Source organism: Terrapene carolina, unplaced genomic scaffold (assembly GCF_002925995.2).
Source record: "Terrapene carolina triunguis isolate 2854851 unplaced genomic scaffold, T_m_triunguis-2.0 Scaffold141, whole genome shotgun sequence".
In the NCBI taxonomy this organism is placed as follows: domain Eukaryota; kingdom Metazoa; phylum Chordata; order Testudines; family Emydidae; genus Terrapene; species Terrapene triunguis.
The window spans coordinates 1-10,761 of NW_020664492.1; the positions used below are offsets into that span (position 1 = coordinate 1).

Genomic DNA, 10,761 nt, shown 5'->3' on the forward strand with positions numbered 1-10,761 from the left:
AGCCCGGCCGCTCTGCCTACCGCTAACTTAGTGCGCGCGCGCGCGCGCGGGTCCTGGCTCCTCCTCCCGTATCCCGGCGAAGCTGCCGCGCTCCTCTCGCGAGAGTTTAACAGAGTGCGCCCCCGAGACATCCGGGTCCCTCCCCGCCGCCCCGCGCTGCTTGGCCCGGCCGGAGCCCGGAGGAAAGATGGCGGTGGAGTCGCGGGTCACGCAGGAGGAGATTAAGAAGGAGCCCGAGAAGCCCATCGACAGGGAGAAGGTACCGCGGGGCAGGGCCGGGCCGCCCAAGGGCGCTGCGGGGGGAGAGGGCCGCGCCTGGGGCCGGGGCTGACGGCCTGTGTTTCCCCCTTGCAGACGTGCCCGCTGCTGCTGAGGGTCTTCACCACCAACAACGGGCGGCACCACCGCATGGACGAGTTCTCCCGCGGCAACGTGCCCTCCAGCGAGCTGCAGATCTACACCTGGTGAGCGCTGCCCTCCCCTGGGGACAGCCGCGCTTCGAGGCCTGGCCTCTCCCTGAGCTGCAGCTCCCGCAGGGACCCTGCCGGCTGGGCGGCTGTATTCTCACCCATGATCCAAAACTGCATCCAATCTGCCACGCCCTAATCGGCCATAGAGGGCCTTGCACTGTAGTCGTAGGCACGTGTATTTTTATTAAAAACAACCCGTGGCTGTAATAGCTAAACGTAGAAGGAAGAAGGCTGCTGTTGTCCTGCTATGATACTGCATCGTGTGCAGTCATAATGACTGGGAATCTCATGCCTAAAATTGGAACAAAGAATTTCATATGTAACTTAACTAACTATAGGCCATTGCTAGAGATTCTGTATTTGATGTGTCAACTGACTGCCTCAGACTTTCAAAGATCTATATGTTGGAATACTCTTCATTAATTTGATATACATACTACAAAAGACTTCTTACTTTAACACCCTTGTACATTTGAAATTCTTTATTCCAAAGTAGGCCTAAACATTACTTTGTCTTAAAAACTGGTTGTTTTGGCTGCCTGTAGTAACTAAGGCCATGTCTGCACTAGCACTTATGTTGGCAAAACTTTTGTTGCTGAGGTGTGTGGGGAAAAAAACACACCCCTGAGTGACATACATTTTGCCATCATATGTGCTTATGTGCACAGCACTATGTTGGTGGGAGACACTCTGCTGCTGACATAGTTACTGCTCATTGAGCTGCTTTTATTATGTCAACAGGTGAGCTCTCTCCCATCTGTACAGAGCAGCTACACGAGCGATCTTACAGCGGCGCAGCTGTATTGGTACAGCTGTGCCGCTGTAAGCTTGTAAATGTAGACATGGTCTAAGTTCCATGTCTCTTGAAGACTACCAAAAAAGTTATCCCAAAATGTTGAGTATTATATAGAAAGTGTGTTAGTAATTTTTGTGCTATGTTTTGCATACATTTCATGTGTGCAGTTTGCATGTGGTATTTTGTGTATTGTGGAGAAGGTGTTATCTCTGGTGGCAACCAATGTTCTTTATGAACTCTTTTTAGTTCCTTAAGTTTAGTTTGGGAAACTAGTTTGGCCCAAAAGTTGCCAGAGTTACTCTTCAAAAACATTCTTATTTGTCTTCAACATTTGAAGAATGTCAAACTTAGTTATGTGTTGCTGATGCTGACTTGGGAATGAACTTTGTCTAAAACTTCTTTGTCTCCAGGTATCTTGTTACTACTCCAAACTTCCCATATAGCAAAATTTCCTTGTGCATCAATGACCTAGTTGAATAAACTAACTTTTGTTGTGAATAGGTTGGAGGCCCAGTCCTGCTGTATTAATTTTAATTGGAATTATGGACCCAAACCTGGTCATTGATGTCTGGGAAATTTTTGCCTTCAGCAGAAGCCAGATCAGGCTCAGTCAACACAGTGCCCTCTATTGACTGATTAGAGCTAGAATGAACAAAAAAAAATTATTTTTAGGTTTTAGTCCTGACTGTAAAGGTAATTCTGTCTCCTGTCAGGATAGTAACCATGATCTTATTATAAGGCTGACTTTGATTTCCTCTATCATGTGTATGTATATTAAAAAAAGCTTTCAAATTACAATTTATTACTTTATATTGGAGGCCTCAACTGAGATCAGGGCCCCTCTGCAGTAGATACCTTGCAACTACATAGTGATGATGGGTCCCTATTGTGAAGAATTTACCGTCAAAATAGACTAGACAAAGGGTGGAGGGGTAACAGGTACAGTGAGGTGAAGTGACTTGCCCAACATCATAGTAGGTTAGTAGCTGAACCAGGATTAGAACCCAAATCTGAGTCCCAGTCCAGTGCCTTATCTACTAGACCATTTTGCCTCAAGTGTTTAATTGGTGTATTATGTCTTCAGATGTTTAGAGTAAGTCCTCGCTGACAACAAAAAAACATGCTCAGAATATTTTAAATAACTGAATTTTTTAGATTAAATACTTTAAAAATGGATCCTAACATGAAATATGTAGGACACGGAAATACAGAAGTATATAAAAATCTTATATAGTTCACATTTGGGCAGTGTATTTCCTTGCTTTCACATGCTGGTTGTGTAAGTGATAGTACATAGTTAAACAATTGTCACTTATCTTAAATGAGGTTTGAAATTTTTATATATTTAACAATAATATGAACCATCCTGATGAGTTGTAATATGTCTTTCTTTTTTTAAATCTAGGATGGATGCAACTTTAAAAGAGCTGACCAGTTTAGTGAAAGAGGTCTACCCAGAAGCACGGAAGAAGGGCACACACTTCAATTTTGCAATAGTTTTTACAGAACTCAAGAGACCTGGTTATAGGTAAATGACATTTCTTCTCCAGATTCATAGAATATTTCAGTCAGCAGAGCTGTAAACTGTTTTTCATCAACACTTATTTAAAGTCTGATATCGTCTGAAATCTAGTTCTAATAAAGAGAGAATTGCATGGTGACTGCAATGCTTCTAAAGTTTCTTTTGTTCTTCCCAAAACAACGAACATGTGTTTGCCTAATCTCATAGGCAACCACCCAGGATATGTACCTGTAGCATAGAGTGGAAATGGAAGGCTTGTTGTCTCAGATGGTATGGGGAGTGACTAGATCCTCTATCTAATAAGTGCTTATGATTAGGGCCCTACCAAATTCACAGTCAAGTTCACAGTCATAGGATTTTAAAAATAGTAAATTTCATGATTTCAGCAATTTAAATCTGAAATGTCATAGTGTTGTAATTGTAGGGGTCCTGACCCAAAAAGAAGTTTGTGGGGGTGGGGGGAAGGAAGGTCGCAAGGTTAGTGTGTGTGTGTGTGGGGGGGGGGGGTGTTGCAGTACTGCTACCATTACTTCTGCGCTGCTGCTAGTGGCTGTGCTACCTTCATTGCTGGGCAGCTAGAGAGCAGCAGCTGCTGGCCGGGAGCACCGCTCTGAAGGAAGAGCCACCGCCAGCAGCAGTGCAGAAATAAGGGTGGCACGGGATGGTATTGCCACCCTTCTGTGCTGCTGCCTGCAGAGCTGGGCCCTGAGTGAGCAGCTGCCACTCTCCAGCCGTTGAGCTCTGAAGGCAGTGCAGAAGTAAGGATTTGCAATACCGTGACACCACCCCCCCCTTAAAATAACTGTGAACCCCCTGCAACTATCTTTTGGGTCAGGGCCCCCAATTTGAGAACCCTGGTCTCTCCTGTGAAATGTGTATAGTGTAGGGTAAAAGCACACACAGGACCAGATTTCACGGTCCATGATATGTTTTTCATGGCTGTGAATTTGGTAGGGTCCTACTTATGATCTTGGGACTGATATTTCTGTCATAATGGTCCTCTGTCAACCAGTGATGTAGGCATTCACTCATCAGTGACCAGTTAAAGAGCAGTGAATGTGTCCTGCTATATCATTTACAGTGTTTTCTTTACTAGTTTTGTTCCCTTTAACTTGACATTTTTTTCTGAGCTAAAATTTAATGTAAATTTACATAATTGTTCTATCCCGAGTTGTACTGTTTCTCTAGTGAAGACAGAGTATGTGGAGTGTGAGCGGGTGCCACCTCTGTATTCAACTAGTTGAAGACAGCATAAGGGGAAAAAAACTAAAACCATTCACTAGAAGATTATATTTGGGCCTTAAATGAGTTTTCAGTTTAGAGAGAGGTGGACTCTTTGCCTCTAATTATTAATTTTTATTTCACATCCTTCCTGCAGGGTGAAGGAGATTGGCAGCACAATGTCAGGCAGAAAGGGCACAGATGATTCCATGACTCTGCAGTCTCAGAAGTTCCAGATTGGAGACTACTTGGATATAGCAATTACTCCTCCAAATCGTGCACCGCCCCCATCAGGACGCATGAGACCATACTAAGTGACAAAGTGTCACTTTGTTTAAAACTGATCACGTATATTTCCCTTTGATAGTACTTGCTGCTTGAAACAGGCTCTTTTTTGTTTTTATTGCTAAGCAAGAACATCTGAGAACACACTTAAGCCTTGGAAACATGAGTTACTTTTAAATCTTTATTTTACTCTGTTTAGAAGAAAATATCTTTCAGCAGCTTCATAATCCTTTTCATAGTAGTTATGGTTTGAAAAGTAGGAATGTTCAGTGTTTCACAGTCTCTAAAATATGAGCAGCATAACATAAAGTGTTCTTTTCTGTTAGAAACTGTCATGTTTGGAACAAATATATTGCTATGTCATCCAAAATTTAGAGTCTGTTTTTAAAGATTAAATCAGGTCTGCGTAATAAGTGTTTAATTAAACTGTTAATGTCAGGAGTTGTTTCAACAAATTGTGGCCTCTAAAATGAGGAGTGAAGCTTTCCCTGACTGACCCTGTAACTGACTCCTTTGTGGGATGAATGGAGTTAATGTGGTGTTAACTCTGTGCAAAGTCATAAGAAAATTGGGCTTTATGTCTCTGAGGGCTTTAAGTCTTTTTAAGATAATTTCATCTTTAGTGGTAAGTCTTTCTCAGCTGAGTGAGATTCAGGGAAAGACATGGTATCTTCTAAAATGTAGCTGTTTTTCAGATTGTAGAGAAACTGGCAAAACTGGTTAGCTAATTGATCTAAGGCATAAATACACCACATTGTAAAATGTCAGTTGGCGAGAGATCTAAAAATCTTAAATTCCAAATGCTAAGTTTACATTGAGTATTTCTTAGGGATGTTACTATACGACGAAACTTCACTGTTCAAAGTATATGCCAGGCTCCTTGGTTAACCTTTTGAAGAAGTAAACAATCCCTTTCTTGCTCATTTCACTTTGAATTCCTGTAAACTGCTGCTTTTGACTTTTGAATAACAAAATTTCAGTTGGAAAGAACTTCAGTGTCAAACGCTAAATAGTCCCCTTTAAAACTCAGCCACGCAGCTGTAATCTCTGCAAAGGCAGCTCCAAAACACTTCCAGTATGAAAAAATGAGATTCCCCCTTTCCCAGTCATTTCTTCCTTTGTCTACAGTTTACAGCAAAAGCAGTTAGTGGCGAGGGTTCCTGGGCTAGAGTCTGCTTTTCTTTACTCTTCAAATATATCCACTTTACTCAGTATGGTATGTTAGCAACTTGCCTTTTCAGTGTCTGAAGGCTAAATTATTTAGTAAAATTTAAAACAAGCATTTCTAAGGTCACAGGTGTGACTTCACTGGAAAGTGATAATGTAAGTACTGAAAATCAGGGGCAGGTTGTAAATTAACTTAATTCTTATCCATATATGTAAAGTAGCAGAAGTCTTTTTGAAAATCCTGATGGTGGCTTATACCGAACTGAATGTGTTTCAATAATGTAACAAGTTTTTCTTTTCAACAAGACGGGTGCCTGGAAACATCATAGTTCCTTAGCCACTGCCCTCCTTTCCTGTTGTTCCTTGATTCTTAGAACTGTATGGGTGTTAAAAGGGAGTCCCGAAAGCAGAGACTGACTTTAAGGGTCTGATCATATTAACGGGGGGGTTAATGAGCACAACAGTGATTGCCAAGCTCAGAAAAAGCTACACCTGACATGGCTTGCAAGATTCTGCTTTATTTGCATTAGTAATTATCTTTGATAACACTTTAGCCCTACCTACCACACCAGTGCTCCCATGACTGACTCCCTCTGTGAAAGGTGCCTAGCCCATATCCAGCCAGAGTGCTATGCTGCCTCACTGGTTTCTGATTCTTCTATGGAAGGAATGGACATAAGTTTTGAGTATGTATTTTATTTTTAGGGCCCTACCAAATTTATGGCCAAGAACAACGCATCACGGACTGGGAAATCTGACTATGTAGGGAGGGGCAGGGCTCCCCATCCCAGAGTCCCTGCTCCCAGATCCTCATCTGCTCTGCCTTTCCCCCACCCCATTTCCTCCTGTCTCTACTTGCTCCCAGTTCTCCTCCTTGCCCAATCTTAGTGCCCCCCCCCCAACCTCCTTTGACTCCTTGTCCTAGTCTTTTGCCAGGAGGTCCCATAGCTCCTTGTCAGATGTCTCCATCCTTCACCAGTGGTTGCCACTTTGCCTCCCTGACCTTGTGCAAGCCTGGTCCCCTTACTGACCATTCCAAATAGCTTTTGTCATGCACTCCTCTTGTTCCAAGCCCCTGTATTTGATTCAGGCAATTTACTCCTTCATGGTGCCTGGGAGTCAGGGCCGGGGTGAGTGGTCATTGATGGCACAGGAGAGAAAAGACGGTTACTCACCGTTGTAACTGTTGTTCTTCGAGATGTGTTGCTCATATCCATTCCAGTTAGGTGTGCGCGCGCCGCGTGCACGATCGTCGGAAGATTTTTACCCTAGCAACCCCGGTGGGTCGGCTGTGGAGCCCCCTGGAGTGGTGCCGTTATGGCGCTGGATATATACCCCAGCCGACCCAGCGCCCCCTCAGTTCCTTCTTGCCGGCTACTCCGACAGTGGGGAAGGGGGGCGGGTTTGGAATGGATATGAGCAACACATCTCGAAGAACAACAGTTACAACGGTGAGTAACCGTCTTTTCTTCTTCGAGTGCGTGCTCATATCCATTCCAGTTAGGTGACTCCCAAGCCCCCACCTAGGAGGCGGGGTCGGAGTGACACGTTGCTGTGTGCAGAACCGCTGACCCGAAAGCAGCATCGTCTCTGGATTGTTGCACCAGCGCATAGTGAGTAGCGAACGTGTGGACCGATGACCACACTGCGGCTCTACAGATGTCCTGGATAGGGACTTGAGCTAGGAAGGCAGTCGAGGAGGCTTGGGCTCTCGTGGAATGAGCGGTGAGGCGTGGCGTCGGTACACCGGCCAGGTCGTAGCAAGCACGAATACAGGACGTGATCCAAGATGATAGGCACTGGGAAGAGACCGGTGAGCCTTTCATCCGGTCGGCCACTGCAACGAAGAGTTGCGTCGTCTTCCTAAATGGCTTTGTACGGTCGATATAGAAAGCCAGGGCCCTGCGAACGTCTAAGGAATGCAAACGCTGGTCTTGACGACTGGCGTGCGGCTTCGGATGGAAGACTGGGAGGAATATGTCCTGATTTACCTGAAAAGGTGAGACCACTTTTGGAAGAAAGGCAGGGTGGGGGCGAAGCTGTACCTTGTCCTTGTGGAACACCGTGTAAGGGGGCTCGGATGTCAGCGCCCTGAGTTCCGAGACGCGTCGTGCTGAGGTGATGGCTACGAGGAAGGCTGTCTTCCAGGATAAGTACAGGAGTGAGCAGGTCGCCAATGGTTCAAACGGAGGCCCTGTGAGCCTGGAGAGCACGAGGTTGAGGTCCCACGTCGGAACGGGTTGGCGTTGCTGTGGGTACAGCCGGTCTAAGCCCTTGAGGAATCTAACGACCATCGGGTTAGAGAAGACCGAGGACGTGAGTTCTCCTGGGTGGAAAGCGGAAATAGCGGCGAGGTGAACCTTGATTGAGGATGTCGCCAAGCCCTGCTGTCTTAGGGACAGGAGGTATTCCAGTATGCAGGGGATAGGTGCCTGCAAGGGAGAAGTAGCTCGTTGCTCACACCAACAGGAGAACCGCTTCCACTTGGCTAGATAAGTGGTCCGCGTAGAGGGCTTTCGACTTCCCAGCAGAACCTGCTGGACGGCCTGCGAGCACTGCCGCTCTGTCCGACTCAACCATGGAGCATCCACGCCGTGAGGTGGAGGGACTGTAGGTCGGGGTGACACAACCGGCCGTGGTCCTGGGAGATGAGGTCCCGACTCAAGGGGAGCGTGATCGGCGTTCGTACTGAAAGTTCCAGCAGTGTGGTGTACCAGTGCTGCCTCGGCCAAGCGGGGGCGACTAGAATCACCCGTGCATGATCCCTGCGGATCTTGAGCAGTACCCTGTGGACCAGCGGAAATGGAGGGAAGGCGTAGAACAGGTGGTCCTTCCATGTTAGAAGGAAGGCGTCTGACCGAGAGCCCGGGGCTCGTCCGTGCAGGGAGCAGAATACCTGGCACTTCCTGTTGGCCCGAGATGCGAAGAGGTCGACCTGGGGAAATCCCCACCTCTGGAAGACGGAATAGATGACGTCCGGGCGAATTGACCACTCGTGTGTCTGGAAGGACCTGCTGAGACGGTCCGCCAACGTATTCTGGACTCCAGGAAGGAAGGATGCCGTAAGATGTATCGAGTGGGCGATGCAGAAGTCCCACAGGCGAATGGCCTCTTGACATAGGAGCGATGAGTGGGCTCCGCCTTGCTTGTTGATGTAGAACATTGCCGTGGTGTTGTCGGTGAGAACCAACACGCAACGGCCCTGTAGGAAGTTGAGGAACGCCTGGCAAGCTAGGCGCACCGCCATCAGCTCTCTGACGTTGATGTGGAGGGCTAGTTGGGCCACGGACCAGAGGCCCTGGGTATGGTGCTCTCCGAGGTGAGCGCCCCATCCTAAAGATGAAGCATCCGTGACTAGGTGGAGGGAGGGTTGTGGGGCGTGAAAGGGTACTCCTGCACAGACCACCGTACGATCCGTCCACCAGGTGAGGGAGGCCAGGATCGAGGCCGGAACCGTGACCACCATATTCAGGTCGTCTCGATGAGGACGGTAGACCGATGACAGCCAAGCCTGCAGTGGGCGAAGTCGTAGCCTGGCGTGCCTGGTTACGTAGGTGCACGAGGCCATGTGGCCCAATAGGGCAAGGCAAGTTCTTATGGTGGTGATTGGAAAAGTCCTGAGTCCTTGAATGACGCTTAGGATGGTATGAAAGCGGCTGTCGGGGAGGATGGCTTGGGCGCGTCTGGAGTCCAGGACTGCTCCGATAAACTCTATCCTCTGAGTTGGTACCAGGGTGGACTTTTCTCTGTTGAGTAGAATGCCCAACTCGTGGAAAGTGTGTGTCACCATGCGGACATGAGCCTGCACTTGGTCCCTGGAGTGGCCGCGTACCAGCCAGTCGTCCAAGTATGGGAACAGCTGTATCCCTTGTCGACGAAGGAAGGCCGCGACGACTGCCAGACACTTTGTGAACACTCTGGGAGCCGAGGACAAGCCGAAGGGAAGGACTGCAAATTGGTAGTGTACTGTGTTTACTACGAATCGCAGGAAGCGCCTGTGAGGCGGATAGATCGCTATATGAAAATAAGCGTCCTTCATGTCGAGGGCGGCGAACCAGTCTCCAGGATCCAGTGAAGGGATGATGGTCCCCAATGATACCATGCGGAACTTCAACTTTACTATGAATTTGTTGAGTCCACGCAAGTCTAAGATGGGGCGTAGACCCCCTTTTGACTTGGGAATCAGGAAGTAGCGGGAGTAAAACCCCCTGCCCCTTAGCTCCGATGGAACCTCCTTATGGCCCCCATAGCGAGGAGCCCAAAAACCTCCTGTGTAAGGAGTTGCTCGTGAGAAGGGTCCCTGAAGAGGGACGGGGAGGGGGAGTGGGGGGGGGGGGCGAGGAAAACTGGAGGGCGTATCCCCTCTCCACCGTGCGAAGGACCCAACGGTCCGAGGTTATACGGGACCAAGCACGGTGGAAACGGGAAAGGCGATCCCGTAAGGTGGGAGTCGGATCCTGGATACTGGTCGAGGTGCCGTCCTCGACCGCACCTTCAAAAGTTTTGCCTAGGCCCTGAAGGTGGCCTAGGCTGACCCTGGTTTTGACCAGGTTGAGGGCCGGTCGACCTCCGCCTGCCTCCTCGACCCCGCCGCCTGGCAAAGTCCTGTCTAGGACGAGGCGGGGGAGGGTAAAATCTCTGCGGCGGCGGCCGGAAGGGTCTGCGCTGAGGCCCCGGGACATGCATCCCCAGGGAGCGCATCATTGTCCGCGAGTCCTTGAGGTTTTGGAGCCTCGCGTCAGTCTTCTCTGAGAAGAGTCCCTGGCCCTCAAACGGCAGATCCTGTAGAGTCTGCTGCAGCTCTGGTGGCAAGCCAGACACCTGGAGCCAGGAGAGTCGCCGCATGGCTATCCCCGAAGCCAGGGTCCTAGCTGCCGAGTCCGCAATATCGAGGGATGCCTGCAAGGAGGTACGTGCCACCCGCATACCCTCCTCTACCAAAGCCCCAAACTCCTCCCTCGACTCCTGGGGAACCAGCTCCTTGAATTTCCCCATCGAGGACCAGGAGTTGAAGGAGTAACGGCTCAAGAGCGCCTGTTGGTTGGCCGCTCGGAGTTGGAGCCCCCCCGCAGAGTAGACTTTGCGTCCGAACAAGTCGAAGCGCTTAGCGTCCTTCGACTTGGGCGCAGCGGCCTGCTGGCCATGGCGCTCCCGTGCATTCACCGATGATACCACCAGTGAGCACGGCTGGGGGTGGGTATAGAGGTATTCATGGTCTTTGGAGGGAACAAAGTACTTCCGCTCCACCCCTCTGGCCGTGGGTGGAATCGAGGCCGGGGTTTGCCAGATGGTGGTGGCAT

At 48.8% G+C, this 10,761-nt stretch overlaps 1 protein-coding gene across 1 annotated transcript; it reads left to right on the plus strand.

Moving 5' to 3' along the window:
* Nucleotides 1-128: 128 nt before the first annotated feature.
* LOC113406818 (histone deacetylase complex subunit SAP18) lies at nucleotides 129-5,220 on the plus strand. The gene is made up of 4 exons (XM_026653569.1): nucleotides 129-259; nucleotides 355-464; nucleotides 2,672-2,794; nucleotides 4,167-5,220. The coding sequence occupies exons 1-4, from the start codon at nucleotides 188-190 to the stop codon at nucleotides 4,321-4,323; spliced, it is 462 nt and encodes a 153-aa protein (XP_026509354.1). The 5' UTR covers nucleotides 129-187; the 3' UTR covers nucleotides 4,324-5,220.
* The last annotated feature ends 5,541 nt before the right edge of the window (nucleotides 5,221-10,761 follow it).